We start from the raw sequence: 19,428 nt of genomic DNA on the forward strand, positions 1-19,428 counted from the left end.
ATCAGAGCAGAAATAAATGAAATAGAAACAAAGAAAACAAGAGCAAAGATCAATAAAACTAAAAGCTGGTTCTTTGAGAAGATAAACAAAATTGATAAACCACTAGCCAGATGCATCAAGAAAAAGAGGGAGAGGACTCAAACCAATAAAATTAGAAATGAAAAAGGAGAAGTTACAACAGACACCACAGAAATACAAAGCATCCTAAGAGACTACTACAAGCAACTCTATGCCAATAAAATAGACAACCTGGAAGAAATGGACAAATTCTTAGAAAGGTATAACATTCCAAGACTGAACCAGGAAGAAACAGAAAATATGAACAGACCAATCACAAGTAATGAAATTAAAACTGTGATTAAAAATCTTCCAACAGGGCTTCGCTGGTGGTGCAGTGGTTGAGAGTCCGCCTGTCGATTCAGGGGACACGGGTTCGTACCCCGGTCCAGGAAGATCCCACATGCCACACAGCGGATAGGCCTGTGAGCCATGGCTGCTGGGTCTGCGTGTCCGGAGTCTGTGCTCCACAACGGGAGAGGCCACAACAGTGAGAGGCCCGCGAACCGCAAAAAAAAAAAAAAAAAAGATTTTCCAACAAACAAAAGTCCAGGACCAGATGGCTTCACAGGTGAATTCTATCAAACATTTAGAGAAGAGCTAACACCCATCCTTCTCAAACTCTTCCAAAAAATTGCAGAGGAGGGAACACTCCCAAACTCATTCTATGAGGCCACCATCACCCTGATACCAAAACCAGATAAAGATATTACAAAAAAAGAAAATTACAGAAAATTCACTGATGAATATAGATGCAAGAACCCTCAACAAAATACTTGCAAACAGAATCCAACAACACATTAAAAGGATCATACACCATGATCAAGTGGGATTTATCCCAGGGATGCAAGGATTCTTCAACATATGCAAATCAATCAATGTGATACACCATATTAACAAACTGAAGAATAAAAACCATATGATCATCTCAATAGATGCAGAAAAACGTTTTGACAAAATTCAACATCCATTTATGATAAAAACTCTCCAGAAAGTGGGCATAGAGGGAACCTACCTCAACATAATAAAGGCCATATATGACAAACCCATAGCAAACATCATTCTCAGTGGTGCAAAACTGAAAACATTTCCTCTAAGATCAGGAACAAGACAAGGATGTCCACTCTCGCCACTATTATTCAACACAGTTTTGGAAGTCCTAGCCATGGCAATCAGAGAAGAAAAAGAAATAAAAGGAATACAGATTGGAAAAGAAATAAAAGAGTCACTGTTTGCAGATGACATGATACTATACATAGAGAATCCTAAAGATGCCACCAGAAAACTACTAGAGCTAATCAATGAATTTGGTAAAGTAGCAGGATACAAAATTAATGCACAGGAATGTCTTGCATTCCTATACCCTAATGATGAAAAATCTGAAAGAGAAATTAAGGATACACTCCCATTTACCACTGCAACAAAAAGAATAAAATCCCTAGGAATAAACCTACCTAGGGAGACAAAAGACCTGTATGCAGAAAACTATATGACACTGTTGAAAGAAATTAAAGATGATACCAACAGATGGAGAGATACACCATATTCTTGGATTGGAAGAATCAATAGTGTGAAAATGACTATACTACCCAAAGCAATCAATGCAATCCCTATCAAATCACCAATGGCATTTTTTATGGAACTAGAACAAAAAATCTTAAAATTTGTATGGAAACACAAAAGACCCCGAATAGCCAAAGCAGTCTTGAGGGAAAAAAACAGAGCTGGAGGAATCAGACTCCCTGACTTCAGACTATACTACAAAGCTACAGTAATCAAGAAAATATGGTACTGGCACAAAAACAGAAACATAGATCAATGGAACAGGATAAAAAGCCTGGAGATAAACCCATGCACCTATGGTCATCTAATCTATGACAAAGGAGGTAAGGATATACAGTGGAGAAGAGACAGTCTCTTCAATAAGTGGTGCTGGGAAAACTGGACAGCTACATGTAAAAGAATGAAATTAGAACACTCCCTAACACCATATACAAAAATAAACTCAAAATGGATTAAAGACCTAAATGTAAGACCAGACACTATAAAACTCTTAGAGGAAAACATAGGAAGAACACTTTTTGACATAAATCACAGTAAGATCTTTTTTGATCCATCTCCTAGAGTAATGGAAATAAAAACAAAAATAAACAAATGGGACCTAATGAAACTTAAAAGCTTTTGCAAAGCAAAGGAAACTACAAACAAGACGAAAAGACAACCCTCAGAATGGGAGAAAATATTTGCAAACGAATCAACGGACAAATGGTTAATCTCCAAAATCTATAAACAGCTCATGCAGCTCAATATTAAAAAAACAAACAACCCAATCCAAAAGTGGGCAGAAGACCTAAATAGACATTTCTCCAAAGAAGACATACAGATGGCCAAGAAGCACATGAAAGGATGCTCAACATCACTAATTATTAGAGAAATGCAAATCAAAACTACAATGAGGTATCACCTCACACCAGTTAGAATGGGCATCATCAGAAAATCTACACACAACAAATGCTGGAGAAGGTGTGGAGAAAAGGGAACGCTCTTGCGCTGTTGGTGGGAATGTAAATTGATATAGCCACTATGGAGAACAGTATGGAGGTTCCTTAAAAAACGAAAAATAGAATTACCACATGACCCAGCAATCCCACTACTGGGCATATACCCAGAGAAAACCGTAATTCAAAAAGACACATGCACCCCAATGTTCATTGCAGCACTATTTACAATAGCCAGATCATGGAAGCAACCTAAATGCCCATCAACAGACGAATGGATAAGGAAGATGTGGTACATATATACAATGGACTATTGCTCAGCCATAAAAAGGAATGACGTTGGGTCATTTGTAGAGACGTGGCTGAATCTAGAGACTGTCATACAGAGTGAAGTAAGTCAGAAAGAGAAAAACAAATATCGCATATTAACGCATATATGTGGAACCTAGAAAAATGGTAAAGATGAAGCGGTTTGCAGGGCAGAAATTGAGACACAGATGTAGAGAACAAACGTATGGACACCAAGGGAGGAAGCGGTGGGGGTGGGGGTGGGATGAACTGGGAGACTGGGATTGACATGTATACACTAATATGTATAAAATGGTCAACTAATAAGAACCTGCTGTATGAAAAAATAAATAAAACAAAATTCAAAAAAAAATCCATGAACGATAAATAATCCTTTGAACATTAAAAATGCTTAATAAATGGAGGTACTGATGGAACCAGCTGAGTTAACAAACTTTACCTACTGTATGATTTAAGCCAAGACAAATCTGTATCCATGATCCAGTCTACACCTGATTTTATCATGAAGGTGGGTATCCATAAAGGGAAAAATAATTTGACCCTTATTTCACATCATACACAACATTTATAGGTGAATTAATAACTTAAACGTAAGTGGCAAACTGTAAAGCCTTTAGAATATAATCTATATAGCATGGTCCCAGCTGGGGCCATGGCTTTCAGGATTCCTGAACTAGAAGGCATTTCTTAAAAAAAAAGAAAGGCACAGAAATCGCTAATGACAAAGCAAATGTTGGTAAATCTGACTACAATAAATTTGACAAGAAAACAGGTGTAGTTCACCATAAGGAGAGGAAAAGTCTAGCCAATGAGACGATATAGGCAACTTACATAGCCAACAAGGATTTATGCTCAAAATATTTAAAGAACTTCACAAGGCAATAAGAAAACCCATTAGAAAAATGGGCAAAAACCTTGTTAGGCATGCTATGAAAGATTTCAAAATGGACCATACACAGGAAAAGATGTTCAGACTCATTTGACACCCAGATTGTCGAAACAGGAAAAGTGTGAACACACCAAGTGCTGGAAGGATGTGCAGCATTGGGAATTCTCATACTCTTCAGAAACACAGCAGAGAATTATGAGGTGAAGTTGGAGATAAACAAGACTCTCTGGCCTGGCAATTTCACTTGTGGGTAATAACCTAGAGAAACTAGTGCACATATGTGCCAGCAGGCATGTACAAAAATGTTCATAGCTAAATTGTTTGATATGGCTTACAATGCCCCATGTCAATCAATAATTGAATGGGAAGGTCTACTGTGAGATGGTCATATAATGGAATACACAGCAATAAAGTCAGAGCTACTTGTACCAACATGGAAGAATCTTAAAAATAAAATTTTGGGGCTTCCCTGGTGGCGCAGTGGTTGAGAGTCCACCTGCCGATGCAGGTTGGGGAAGATCCCACATGCCGCGGAGCGGTTGGGCCTGTGAGCCGTGGCTGCTGGGCCTGCGTGTCCGGAGCCTGTGCTCCGCAACGGGAGAGGCCACAACAGTGGGAGGCCCGTGTACCGCAAAAATAAATAAAATAAAATTTTGTTTTATGTATTCTCAGTATGCGTGTGATATTTCATAAATATTAGATGTTAAGTTAAAAGAATGTGACATTCAGTTGGGGAAAGCACCATTCCCCGGGCCTCACCCTGCTCTTGCTCTCACAGCTTGGGGTTCTGTGAGGGAGGGGTGGTGACTTGGGTCTAGCTGACGATGCTGCAAAGAGGGGAGCCAGTAGCTATGGTAATAGTGAGACCCCTCAGGTGCTCTGAGGTGGGCCGAGCAGTGAAGGCCCACGTGTAGCAGGGAAACTCGTGGGTGGACACGTGAAGTGCCCCTTTGTGGCTATCAGAGCACTATGACAGGGGCCACTTTGCAGAGGGCAAGCTGAGTCTGGCCATCGGGTCCATGTCCCTTTATTCTTCGTGATTTGGACATTGAAAGTTAAAAATCCAGTCATTTGGATTCCGGGACTCTTAAAACTAGTCGCATATTGTTACAGATACTTTGTGAGTTAATTTTTGTAAAAAAACATAAGTTTTCATAAAAAGTATATATTCCATACCAAATATTTGAAGAAATTATGTTTATGTGTATAAATCAGAAAATATACTGCCTAGTTAGCCAAAATATTTCTATTCATCTTTGTATATTTGTCACAAAAGTCATGTCACTGCAGGCAAAGGACACTGGAGAAATGACAGGAATCATTGACAAGGTGCTGGGCACGTGCATGTATGTGCATATGTGTGCATTGTGTGCATGTGGTGTGTCAACAGACACATGACACCCCGCACTACTGAAGGCCACACACTTACCTTATATGCCTCATCACTGACAGCTTTGATGTTGGCTTCTCTCCATCTTCCTGGTACCCCATCAATTACTTCTCGATAGTTCACATAATAGCCCGTAATTTCAGCCCCTCCAGTTTTATCTGGTTGCTTCCATCCAAGAACCATTGAGTCACGAAAACTTTCAAGACAAGCGATATCACAGGGTGGAGATGGTGCCGCTGTTGCAATATGAAGAGCTCATGAGTGGACAGAAATGCTTCTATGATTCTACCTGCATCAAACTGTCTCATTGGTGACACGCATGAGGGCACTAGGTCCTGTGGTGTAAAACTAAAACGTGACACCAGTAAGTAACTTAGCATCGATTTGGTATGTGAGGAAAAAAACTGACACACAATAAAAACTGCACCACAATTATTATTCCAAAGATAAAAGGAACCTGCCCCCTCCACTCCCAAGGAGGAATAAGTTTTGAGATACTAACCGCAAAATGTTAGTATTTCTAACAATATCCTGAAAATATAACTAACAATATCCTGAAAAATGATCTGTTCCCCATAAGAAGAAATATTTTTCCCAAGATATATATTTTTGTTTCTCTTTTTCAATACTTTATGTATCTTTATTGATTATTTTTCATCCTACTTTGTATATCTCAACTCTAAATTTTAGGACAGAGGTACATGCTACCTCTTCATTCCTAAAGCAATAGCATGAAAAAGTAAGACATTTTTGTTTCTTTATGTGGTTTTGTTTTCATTTGCTCCCTGAGGAAAATGACATATGTATATCAATTTCTGCCTTGATTTGCTTATTAAGAATTTCTATATATTTCCAAACAGTTAGCATTTCACCACTCAGGTACATGTACCCTTGTGAGACCTTACAACTGTATAGGTTCTGTCTACACACAGAAAAAAATCATATACTGGAGATCAGCTAAATGCCATGTTAAAAATCTTTTTTAAAAGACAGGAACAATCAGCCATGTGATTTTTCTCTTAGTATAATACTTTTTGCTGCACTATTTTAAACCTGATGCTGGATTATTATTCATACGGCACAAAATACTACACAGCTGCCACTGTGTTTATTAGTGCTTAATCAGAAAAATATTTGGATGTTGTTTTAAAAGTCTTTCTTCATTTATGTGGATTTGTTGATGAAACTTTCACTCAACTACTGAAATTATGTTTTTTTGATAAAGAAAGAGAGGGTGGGGTGGTGGAAAGAAATCCACTAGATGTGCAATAACATTAAAAAGAATTTTCTGAATATTTATTTGGATTATCAGAGATAAAGGAACTATCTCATTCTTATTCAAAAAGATTCTCAGAACAATAAAGATTTTAAAAAATAAAATATGTTTTTTCTCTCTTTACCCCAACACCAACCTCCTTCATTCTTTACATTTTAAAGAAAAGCTTTCTTACTCTCTCTCTCTGTTTCAGAACAATGTTGAATATAAACTCTCAAATGAATACCCTATCTCATCTTGAGTTGAAGAGGCAAATAAAGGTGTCAAAAAAGTAGAGAAGGGCTTCCCTGGTGGCGCAGAAAAAAAAAAAAAAAGTAGAGAAGGTTACAGAAGTTAGGGATGGGATATATATAGGGGATGGGGGAGAGGCAAGATATGATTTACCAGTATATGCTTATTATTTCATTTTTATTTGATAAGAAAAACATTGTCTCCTAGAATATATAAACCACAAATACCAAATATCCTAATCAGAAAATTCTGATTACTGATAATTAGTCTTTCTATTCTAATTCTAATTAGGTAATTAGCCTTACTGATAAATAGTCTTAAGTAAATCAGTTCTGGGAATGTGGGTCATATATAATAGAATATGTGATTATAATGCCCTGTTAAACTTTTCATGACAACTCAAAGAGATATTGTTTCTTATGTTTATTTGAATTAAATGTGAAGGTAATTTGAAAACCTGAGGATGAAAAACAGAAGTTAATAACTATGATCCTGATAAAATGTTACTTTTTTGTGAAATATTTTTCCTATCCATTTATTACCAAACACGGATATTTCGAAAGACCTCCCATAGGCTATGAGTATCAAATCCTTCCCCTCTCATATCTAACTCTCTCAGCAAAATGAGGCCAAAGGTGTGTCCGCTTGTTAAACCAAAGAGACTCTATAGCCAAATTACTTCAAATATTCTATTGTCATTAAGCACAATGAATTATGTGTCAAAGCCAAACCCCTATAAAATTACTTTCACAACTAATTAAACAAAAGTATTACAAATGGATAACTGAAAACATAAAATTAAGAATGAACACTGATGAAAGTGAACACAGATGGAAGAAGGTGATCTGGACAACAAGTGGTGAGGACACTCATGGAAACAGACAGGATGCTTTTACTGTTTCAACTCTCACCTAGATCCTTCTTCTTTTTCAGAGGGTCAGACTTACTTTTCCCCTTAACAGCTGCTTTCTGTAGTGGTGGGAAAAGCTCTTCCTGAACTGTTTCACTTACTTTACTCACTTCTGTTTGGCCCAGGTTGTGAGAGCTACTGGGTAGTGAAGGTTTGTTAAGTTTGCTACCAAGCAAAGCATCTTTCTTAAAAGTTGTCTGGGAGGTGTCATGCATGCCTCCCCTGGAGTCTGTTAGTCCACCTGGTATATCACTCAGTTCAGGCCACACAGCTGGAGACACTCCTCCCCCTACAATTGCCAGATAACAACAGAAACACTTTGAAACAGGACACAGTACAGAGTGCTCTTACTTCATAGAACAAACGAGAAAAACATTAGCACCACAAACAGAACAAAAGCAATCTCGGTTTAACGGAAATCACTTGGCTTTGCAAGAAATATGGAAAGCATACATTTCACATAACTTACACCAAGGAAGCATTTCAACATTTCCATATTTTCAAAATAGAAGAAATGAGAACAAAAAAACCACAGACAGAACAGAAACCATTCTGATTTGCAGGACCCAAGTAAATATAAGAACAAGCACTTCTCAGACATTTCTTGAGAGAGCTCCATTATTCAACAGAATGGGGGAAAAAAGGACCATAAAGTGCACAGGAGACAAACATTGAAGATCTTGATTATATAACAATTAGAGTTATGTACCTTACTGATATAGTAATGGTCTGTACCTCCCAACTTCAAAGACGCATGTTCACTATGTCCTTATAATACAAACATATTCTAAGGAATGTTGAAAAGTAATATGGGGTGCTAACTGAAGATAACTGATATTAAATAATCTTTCTCTTTAAATATGTGCTACTACATCACAGATTTCAATTTAATTGCCCTGAAATACCTGGGTCCCTTTCCCACCTTGAGATTGGAAGGTACATCACTGTACATACATATAATTACTTTATTACTGGTTTTATTCTGTTGGTTACTTTGCCAGCAGAGATGAAACATATCAAGCAACCACACATGTCTCGCACAAATTTTAGCAGTTTATAAAAAGCAGGTTAATGTGCTGTTACTGAGAACAAGCCAGGCTGTGCCGCAGATGAAACAGCTTTTAGGTGTGAGATGCTCTGTGTTACGGGTGATGCACCACCTCATGGAATCGGGTGGCACTTCATACTCCCGGATGAGCACGAAGTTAGAACGGAGATTCACACAATGGGAAATATCTGAGGAAACTCGGACTGGTGAAGAGGAAAAGGCTACAGATGCACAGAATCTGGATAAGTGATGAAGATCTGTAAAATGAGAGCTATGGAAGGTTAGAGGTCACCTGGAGTCAGAGACAATGATCATCTGAGGACGGAATCATCGAGCAATACTAGAAGTTTTACACAATTTCTGAAGAGGATGGTACCTTTCGTTGTAACTTAGAAAAATTCATTTTTCTGAGAACTTACCAATAGCAGCTTTTACTTCGATTGCTTCTGAATCTTGTGAATATTCACTAAGTCCAGCTGCGTTAACTGCTCTGACCCGGAAAATATAACTCTGACCGGTAGTCAATCCATGACAAGTAAACCTGAAAGGAAAGAAAGTTTTAAAGAAACTTTCCCAGGAGGAAGGTTAGGGAAGTTGATTGTTAGCTTAATGGAATGATCTGGCTTTATGAGAATGATTCATTTTTTAAAAGGAAGAAAAAGATGTAGAGAGATGCAGGTAACATATGTACATTAAGCAAGAAGGCACCTCAGGCAATTTTCTAAATTCACTCTGTCAGACGATGAGGAGTCTTGGTTAGCCCCTGCACAAACACCCTACCCTTTTGAGCCTACGTGTGCTTATCAGTAAAATGGAGGTAATAACGCCTACATGGTAAATTTTGTGTGAAGATTGACCATAAAGTATATACAGCACCAGGGGGGCGGGGAGGGATAAATTAGGAATTTGGGATTAACAGATACACACTACTATATATAAAACAGATAAACAACGCTTGTTTATCTATTTGTACTGTATAGCACAGGGAACTATATTCAATATCTTGTAATAACCTATGACAGAAAGGAATTCAGAAAAGAATATATATTAAACAGAATCACTTTGCTGTATACCTGAAACATTGTAAATCAACTATACTTTAGTTAAAAAATTAAAAATAAATTTAAAAACTTTAGCAAAAAGTATATATAGTACCTATTACGGGGCCTGGCTATAGGAGGCATTTAATAAATAATAGGTGGTATTAATAACACGATTAATGACTATTTCAGGGATATACTTATAGCTGTAAGGCACTGGCTGCCTTAGTCATAGAGGCCTACTCACTGCCTCCCTGCATGCCATGGAAGGTACAATTACTTGAGAAGTTGACTCCAGAATTGTCATTTGCATTTAAGGGTCCAATAATGAGGTGCGAATCCATGGGCAGTTTGACACATAAAACAACCCCACTCTTTAATAGCTATTATGGCTATAAAGAAAAACTGTTTCATGAATGACTGTAACATTCTAATGCATCCTGAGGACTGTAAGCAGAGGAAATAACTGGTCTGCTAATGACTCTATCACTATTAGCATGTTGAAATACTTAATAAGGGCAGTCATAATGTAGGCCAGCTCAGTTCAGTAAACATTTATTAAGCACTTCAGTGTTCCAGACACTGAGCTAGGTACTGAGGATACAAAGATGAATAAAAAATGGTGCCGGCCCTTGAGCAGCTCCGTTCTATTTATGGAAAGGCAGACTCTGCCTTACCCTCCATGAAAATTTCTAAATAGTCCCCAGAAAATGTGGGGAACTCAGAGTAAACGTGAAGTACACAAACAGGCTAAATGAATCTCTTGCAAAACATATTGCCTTCTCCCGTTAGCTGGTTTGTCTTCATTCTCTCCTGTTCTACAAAAGGAACGACTCATCCTCTGGGGGTCCTTGGACATAGAAGTGGCCAAGTCAGAAGCTGCCTAACAAGCCTGCTTGACAATTGGGATGGGGTGAGTCTCCTCTGAGGTTGGTCCTAAATCAAAGGAGACTCAGAATTTGGATGCAGGCCAGAATCCATCATCAACTTGCAAAGCTGGTTGATAAAATATTCAAAAGCAAGAAAAAATAACCCTCCTCACATTAGAAACAGACACAAGGAGACAGTAAAGTATTCTGAATGTCTTTATTTTGGTGTTTATATCTCCTCAGCACTGGATTTAACCATATTGATGTTCAAAATTTGTAAAATGTTGATACTTTTTTCTGCTCATTTAAAATGCCTGCATAATTTATGACACTGGACAGCTACATGAACAAGAATCAAACTGGACTACTTTCTCACACCATATACAAATATAAACTCAAAATGGATTAGACTTAAATGCAAGATCTGAGGCCATGAAAGTCCTAGAAGATAGCATAGGCAATATGCTCTCTGACATTGGTCTTATAATATTTTTTTGGCTCTGTCTCCTCAGGCAAGGGAAACAAAAGCAAAAATAAACAAGTGGGACTACAGCAAATGAAAAAGCTTTTGTACAGTAAAGGAAACTATCAACAAAATGAAAAAGCCACTTACTGAATGGAAGAAGACATAAGCAAATGATATATCTGATAAGGGGTGAATATCCCAAATATAAAAAAAAAACCTCATAAAACTTAACGTCAAAAATCCCCCAAACAACCCAATTAAAAGATGGGCAGAGGATCTGAATAGATATTTTCCCAAAGAAGACATACAGATGGCCAAAAAGCACATGAAAATATGCTCAACATCATTAGCCATCAGGGAAATGCAAATCAAAACCACAATGAGCTATCACCTCACACCTGTCAGAATGTATATTCTCAAAAAGACAAGAAACAACAAGCGGTGGCAAGGATGTGGAGGAAAGGGAACGCTCATGCACTGCTGGTGGGATGTAAATTGGTACAAACACTATGGAAAAGAGTATGGTGGTTCCTCAAAAAATTAAAAATAGAACTACCATACCATCCAGCAATTCCACTTCTGGGTATTTTTCTGAAGAAAACAGAAACACTAATTCAAAAAGATACATGTGTCCCTATATTCACTGCAGCATTATTTACAATAGCCAAGATATGGAAGCAACCTAAGTTTCCACTGATAGATGAATGGATAAAGAAGATGTGGCATATATATACAATGGACCATTACTCAGCCATAAAAAGAACGAAGGCTTGTCATTTGCAACATGGATGAACCTAGAGGGTATTATGCTAAGTGAAATAAGTCAAAAAGAGAAAGACAAATACCATATGATTTCATTTCACTTCTATGTGGAATCTAAAAAACAAAACAAATGAACAAACGTTAACAAAACAGAAACAGACTCATAGATATAGAGAACAAACAGTTGTTTGACAGAGGGGAGCAGGGTCAGGGGTGAGTGAAATAGGTGAAGGGGATTAAGGGTTACAAACTTCCAGCTACAAAATGAATGAGTCATGGGGATGAAATTATAGCACAGGGAATATAGCCAATAATATTGTAATAGCTTTGCAATGCTGGCAGATGGTAATTAGACTTATCGTGGAGATAATTTTGTAATGTATAGAAATATTGAATCACTATGTTGTGCACCTATAACTAACATAGTGTTGTAGGTCAATTATACTTGAATTTAAAAAATAATAATAAGGGACTTCCCTGGTGGTCCAGTGGTTAAGACTCTGTGCTTCCAATGCAGGGGGCACAGGTTTGATCCCTGGTCAGGGAACTAAGATCCCACATGCCACGCAGCATGGCCAAAAAAAAGTAATAAATAAAAATAAAATAAAATGTCTGGTTAATTTACGTTCGCTAGAGCCTATTAGATCCTTGAAATCTAGTATCACACTGGGTATTAAAACACGAACAGAGGGTTAAAAAGGACAAACAGCATACAGGGAAAGAATCAGAAAAGAGCTATGAAATGATCTCTTATCATAGCTGGCATTGTGTGTTTCTAAGTGTTTAATATCACTAGTAATCCTTTTTTCAAATGTATGGCTGTAGACATGTTCAATTTTAAGTTCACCTGGATATTCAGAGCATAATGTTTTTAATAATCTCCCTGTGTTTGATGCTTGTGCTGCTCTTTGGGTTCATGTCTGCGGTCCTTTCCTCAGCCCCTGTGGCTCCAGTGTCATACCCCCACTCCCCCCCCCACCCATCCTGCATATTGCGGTTACCTTGTGCCCTTCACGGGGTTGTTGTTGCAGGGCTCCCACTTGCCAGAGCCAACAATACTTGACTCTATGTAGTACCCGACCAGCTCCTTAGCATCTTTGGATTCCTCCCACGTAACGACAACTGATGTGTCTGTATTTCTGCTTGGGATGATATTGCTCGGGGGCTTGGGGATGTCTGAGAAAAGAGGGAAATGATGGTCCAGCCCAATGTGGTTTAGAAATTCATTCTTATCACATGTGCACAGACATGCACACACATATATAAATTTTACACTAGTAGTCACGTCAAACACACAGTTCTTTTATAATATATTTGTTAAAGCAGAAAGTTTTTTAAAATATGCTAGCTTGGGAGTACAATGAGAAACTAAACACCCAGGAACATACCAACCCCTTCCAGAAAAAAATACATTAGCAATACTGTTGAAACTCCTGGAGAAGTGTACTTTTCATAATAATTCATAATAATGAAAAATTTTAATGTATCAAGTACAGTCATCAATTACATTAATAATATGAAAAAAGGATGTCATGATTTTTACTTTTGAATATATACATATTCCAATAAGATTCTTGCTTTGGAATCCTCTCTTGAATTGAAGTTAAATAAGTTTACAGTGGCTCAAGCAAACTCTATACTTACCAAGTTTGTCCTCAACCATGGTCACTTCCGTTGCCTCGGAGGGCTCACCAATTCCTGCTGAATTGGAGCAGCGGACTCGGAACCGGTAGGATTTCCCCTCAGTCAAGTCAAACAGAGCAAAGCGGGGAGACTTCACAGGGAGCTCCATGTTCACCTGCTGCCAGTTTTCTGTTCCTGCATCACACTGTAGCCAGAACAGTGGAATCCATTGAAAGCACAGAAAGAATAAACTGGAACTCTAAGCCAGGCATCTTGAAGTTCGTTTATCTGCCAACAAACTACTACCTGTTATGCAAGCTGGACTGCAAAAGAGATTTGGGGGAAATGGGGTATGAAACATCTGAAGTACACAGGATTATCTAAATCAAATATGGCTGTATTGTTGAACAAATATGCTGCTTTAATACTTCACTTCCTTTTTAATGAAATAAGATCATTGGTCTACTTACAAAAGCCCTTAATTTATTTAGATGATAGTTTGGGGTCAGATACTTTTCTAATTCTTAGGGTAGGTAATTAAATTTAATATGCTATGTTAGATACTTATACTTAAATTTCCACTATGTTGTTATGAACTGTGTTATTTTAATTGTGTTTTATTTAATGTCTTATAACATCATGCAGGTCTGTGCTCATATACCATCTCCTCAGAAAGGCCCACTTGATCACCCTCCTTCCATTACCAATCTGAAAGCTTTATTTGCTCCTTTCCTATCTCTCTGTATCCCTTACTTACTCTGCTTTATTTTTCACCAAAACACTTATCAACACTTGAAATTAAATTATTTATTTGTTGTCTCCTTCATTGGAAAGTAAATTCCAGTGAAACAAGTTCAGCGAGCTGTCTTGTTCACTGCTATACCCCAGAGCCTGGAATTGTTATCTAGCACATAGTAGATAATCAACAATTTTTGTTTCTGAATTAATAAATTTTTCTGAATTCTGAATGCATAAAGTTAGTGTAAGATAAAGAAAATGTTATTTTTTTGCCCATATTTTAGAATAAATAATGGGGAAAACCAATTTAAAGATATTTTATCCTTGAAATTAAATTGATCTACAGTGACTTTGAAATCCCTGAAAGAAGAATGTGGTGTGTATTTGAGCTTAGGTACAGAATACAGTAAGAAAACTATCAGCAGTCTTCAGTAATCCTTTTTCCCTACTATTATAACTTTCAGCTCTGCCCAAGGTAGCAGAAGTGACTTTGCTCCAGAACTTCTGAACAGTTTTAAGAGACTTTTCTGGAAATCCAAACCTTGTGATAGACTGACCAGTTGTCAAGAATGATAAATTTGGGGGACAATAAGTTTATTGGTACATCACTCAGCATAATCTTCATTGACTTGAAATGAGAGGCAATACGGTATGGTGAAAAGAACTCAGAGGCACCGATTCTGGTCCTAGCTTTGGTAACAACGAGATATGTGATCCTGGGAAAGTCACATTAGTGTCATCATCTGTAAAATAAGCAAATTTGACAAGCTAACCTCTGAAGTCCCTTGCAGTGCCTTTTATGATAATGTGTCAGTTGTGTGTGGGAGGGTAGAGAGGATAAATTCCCCCAAACAGTCAATCTGCTCCCCACTGACGGACAGAATTCTCCCAGACTTTTTATCCTTTAGTTTATGGCTTTGACTCATTTTGACATTTTCTCCCTTAGGGAACACATAAACATTTATCAGTCATTTACACTTTCATAATAAAAATAGTAGCTGCATTTCAGTGTGCTAAGAACTTTACCCCATTGTAACTCTTTAATCCCCTCAACTGTGCTCTGAAGTAGGTACTGTGGAGGTAATATTGTGTGATTACTGAGGTTTTCCAGAGGAGACTTAGGCTTGGGAAGGTTGAAAGGCAGCAATGTATAAGAGCTGGATACATGGACCTGAGCCAGACTGCTAGGGTTCAAATCTTAGCTCTGTCTCTTCCTAGTTGTGTGATCTTGGGCAAATTATATACCCCATCTATGCTTCAGTTTCCTCATTTACAAAATAGACATAATGTAAATGAAAGTATTTCCCTCATAGAATTACAGTAAGAATTAAGTGAGTTAACACATGCAGAGCTTAGAACAGTATCTGGTCCTTGTAAACATTAGCTATATTTATTCCTTTGATAGAAACAGAGCTACCAAGTAATACAATCCTTGCCTCTGACATGACCAGACTTCTGATAGGGGAATGAGAGAAAGAGCTGAAAACATAAGACATCTGGGGAAAAATTGGGGGGCTGAAAAGAACATAGCAGGATGGAAGGGTTGGGAGTGCTGAGACCCGATTTATCTAATTCCTCTCAATATCAACCATTTCAGAGCTCACAGACATGGCATAACTGGTTGCAAGCCTGTCACCATGACAGGCAAGTTCGTCCTTTATGTGCAAATCCCAGGTAAAGAGTTCCATGAAGAAATGCAAGCCCAGGGGTAACCAAAGAGGCAGCACTGCTGTAGGCGTGAACATCCTGGGGATGGAAACTCGCCACAGGACGAGAGCATGGGAACATCTCCCTTAAGAAAGGTCAACGTATTAGATAGAAGTGGCTCATCAGAGATAATCTGAGACTTGGCTCAGGAGAATGGTCTAGCATTTGGACAGTTCCTCTGTAAATGTGCCCCAGGTCTCTGGATGTGTGCTGCTCCCCTACTACCTCAATGTCCTGGCCCTTTTGTCTGTCTGTGGTGCCTGTACAGGCCTCTTTACCCATGCCGCACTCATAAATGTCCCTTCTGTTCCATACGAACAGGTGCAATGCTGGAAGAACATTTAAATTTTAACCTGGCTCACGTATTTAGGCCTGGAAAAGTGACAGACTTTCGTGGAGAAATTCGTGTTTATGTGACCAGAGGAGATGCTCAACAGAAGCTAAAAGTTGACTCATCTCAAGAAAAGGCCTCGGTAGTAGGTTCTTACTGTGCCATTATTCTAAGAAAGATGGTAATTACTGTAACAGAGCTTATTCAGAACCGTCTTCATGTGGAGCATTTCAAAAGGATTCACTGGGGAAGGTGTATTAAACACCACAGGAAGTGAATGTTTATCACTCATTGTCTTGTCCTCTATTAAAAAAAATTGAGGGAAAAATTTTTAAATCAAGAATGCTACTCAAGTTATATTTTATTTGAAGCTAATATCTAGAAAATATAAAAATTAATAAAAATATAAATTTTTAGTATTATTTTGGTAAAATCAGAATTTCTTTGAAGATGTCCATATTACACGTTGAAGAGATGATCCGCTTATTGTTACCGATTTGTTAGGGATAAGAAGCAAGTGAGGAAAGCTCCTAAAGATGTGAGTTAAATGTCCTCATCAAAGAAAAGTATAACAATTAATAAAGGGAAACCACAGACCCTAGTGTTTTTAGCTCCAGTATAATTTTCTCAAGAGCTGCTAATTAGAAATAATTAAAAGGCCATAAAGATAGTCGAATATTGCTTTTACGTTGTTACCTAATTTGCAGATGTTTGCCTACACCTATATTCCTATGATATCTATTCTCTTGTAATAATTGTCAGGGAAGGTGATCTAATAGGTGTTCTGAAACTGAATGATCAGAGTAGCATTAAAGGTAAAAGAGAGGACTTTAGGAAAATTAATTGAGCTCCATAACACTTTTGCAAAAAAAAAAATGACCTTTTCTATGATTTTTCTATGAAAGCAAAATGTAAATGATACCTTGACAGGCTATCACAGAATTTTATAAAAATAAAATATAACAAAAAAGTACACACAGTTGTTTCATTCATTGTTCTAAAAAGTGGTGCGTAACTGCCAATAAAAATGTTCTTACAGACAAGATAAGATAAACTTATTTTAATTTTTTTCAATTATATCCTAATCAAAACCTTCTTAACAATGGATTTGGAACCTCAGTTTCAGCACATTCTCTTTAAATGCCCTTTTCCAGTACCAATGATCCCTTTAGGCGCGGACTTCCTCCGCCCACCCCGGGCCCTGTGCCTTGCCTGGCAGGTGCTCCCCTGTGCACTTGCAGCTGGGGTAGCTCCCCCAGATAATGTCTTGTCCAGGTCTTGCTTTTCTCCATTTTCTCAGCATAAATACTTATTAGAACTCCTCTCAAATATGGGTATAGGATAGATTCACATGTAATTCTCATCATTCCACCCATTTTAGGCCTTCATTGTATGCTGCCCTCTCCAAGATAACTACAATATAATTGTAAGATATTTGAGGGAAAGAACTAGCCAGTATCTTTCTTGATTGTAACCCCTGACCCCACTCTCCCACCGGCATTTAGAGTAGTGCCAGCCAAGCTCGAGGGAGCATGTGAGGACTTTCTGTCTTCACTCTCGCAGCCATTTGAAAGTATTGAAACTTCTATTCCTCTCGCCCATCTACCCTTCCTGCAGAAGGACAAGTGCAGAGAGATGAAAAGGCATTTCTAGGGCAAGGGAGACAGAAAAAGTGTCGAGAAAACAGTGTCACAGAGGCAATCTACAGTTTCAGGAACATTTCTCTTCTTAGAAGGGTTATGAGTTGGGGTCTGTGGACCTTGTAGGAGTCTATGGGTGACCCTCAGGGATCCATAAACCCCCTGAACTTTAAGGCAAAGTTCTGTGTGATACACATTTTTCTATAGAAATTGTTTACAGTTTATAAGAGTTTAAAAAGTTCAGGACACAATAGAAATTTAATCTCTACTTCCTTAAAGAAATCTTGAAGAAGTCTTAAGAGGTATAATGTCGATCCCAGAGTCTTACCTTTTCTACAAAGTAGAGGATGCCCTCATGGCCACGCTGACGGGGGGGCTTCCAGCTCAGCACCACGTAGCTCTGTGTGGCCTCGATGACAGAGAGGTCTGTGGGGGGCCCGGGAACAATACCCTCTGAAAAACAACAGGGAATAGTGAGGGGCACACACTTGGGAAGCCCAGGGCACTCAAGAGTCACAGAGGGAGGAAGAGCTAATTACTGCTCTACAGTAAAAAGAAGTACCTTGTCCTTAAAATTCTTCCTAAAACTTTCATTCATTCATTCATTCATTCAAAGCCACAATTTTACTTTCTTTGCTTGACAATTTTAATTTCCTTACAGTCCTGAAAAACAGTAGCAATGACACAAGTTATGTTTTCTGCACATCTTACTTTTTTTTTATAAATTTATTTTATTTTTGGCTGCGTTGGGTCTTTGTTGCTGCATGCAGGCTTTCTCTAGTTGTGGTGAGCGGGGGCTACTCTTCATTGTGGGGCGTGGCCTTCTCATAGCGGTGGCTTCTCTTGTTGTGGCTGGCAGGCTCTAGAGCACAGGCTCAGTAGTTGTGGCACACGGGCTTAGTTGCTCTGCGGCATGTGGGATCTTCCCAGACCACGGCTCAAACCTGTGTCCCCTGCACTGGCAGGTGGATTCTTATCCACTGCGCCACCAGGGGAGCCCTTCTGCGTATCTTAAATCAGTTTTTTGACAGAATATCTTTTCAAGTATGCTTGGGTGGCAAACAACCTTGGAATACAGAAATAGTATATCCTCTAGGTCAGAGAGTTGTTTCTGACCAGAATAGTAAAGATAATGTCTTTCTCCAAGAAACTTTGAGTAGGTTGGTGAGCAGCTCCCTTGTAAGACTGGGGTTTCCTAAGGGCAAGCTTTCTCAGCTGTGACGCAGATCTCTGCATGGGCAGCGTCCACATGTGTGGCTCCACATCGCCCTGTGGGGCTCAGGGAAGCAGGGGGACCAGTGAAAACACGAAGCTCATGCTGTCTGCTGTGCTGTGGGTAACAGAGCCCTTTCTCTCGGACCCGGGAGTCTCATGCCTTTTGTCAGCATCTATGAAACTGCTATGAAACTTGATGGCTCGTAAGTAGGGTGAAGCTTTAGACCCTCTACAGTTCTTGACATTGGAGTGGCCCTTCCATGTGAAACAAGTAAAATAATGAGCAAAATATATGAAATGACCATTTATAGACATTGGACATCAGTCATCATAGGACAATGATACCCCATAGCTGGAAAATTAGATGAGCCCTACCACTGTCCCAGCTTACTGTCTGGAGGGAGTTTCAAGGCAGCAGCTCAGGAAGAG

The 19,428-nt window shown here is 38.5% G+C and overlaps 1 protein-coding gene across 2 annotated transcripts in view; it reads right to left on the minus strand.

Annotated features, from left to right (window-relative positions):
* Nucleotides 1-19,428, minus strand: part of MYOM1 (myomesin 1) — a 142,275-nt gene that overhangs the window by 49,959 nt on the left and 72,888 nt on the right. Inside the window, exons 14-19 of one of the 2 annotated variants that reach the window (XM_033439353.2) lie at nucleotides 18,113-18,237; nucleotides 13,390-13,573; nucleotides 12,747-12,921; nucleotides 9,028-9,149; nucleotides 7,562-7,849; nucleotides 5,183-5,379 (exon numbers count right to left, since the gene is read on the minus strand). In XM_033439353.2, coding sequence (XP_033295244.1) covers nucleotides 5,183-5,379; nucleotides 7,562-7,849; nucleotides 9,028-9,149; nucleotides 12,747-12,921; nucleotides 13,390-13,573; nucleotides 18,113-18,237 — 1,091 coding nt within the window. The remainder of the gene's footprint in view (nucleotides 1-5,182; nucleotides 5,380-7,561; nucleotides 7,850-9,027; nucleotides 9,150-12,746; nucleotides 12,922-13,389; nucleotides 13,574-18,112; nucleotides 18,238-19,428) is intronic. The other variant, XM_033439354.2, reaches the window with a different exon arrangement.

Source organism: Orcinus orca, chromosome 15 (genome assembly GCF_937001465.1).
Source record: "Orcinus orca chromosome 15, mOrcOrc1.1, whole genome shotgun sequence".
Lineage (NCBI taxonomy): Eukaryota > Metazoa > Chordata > Mammalia > Artiodactyla > Delphinidae > Orcinus > Orcinus orca.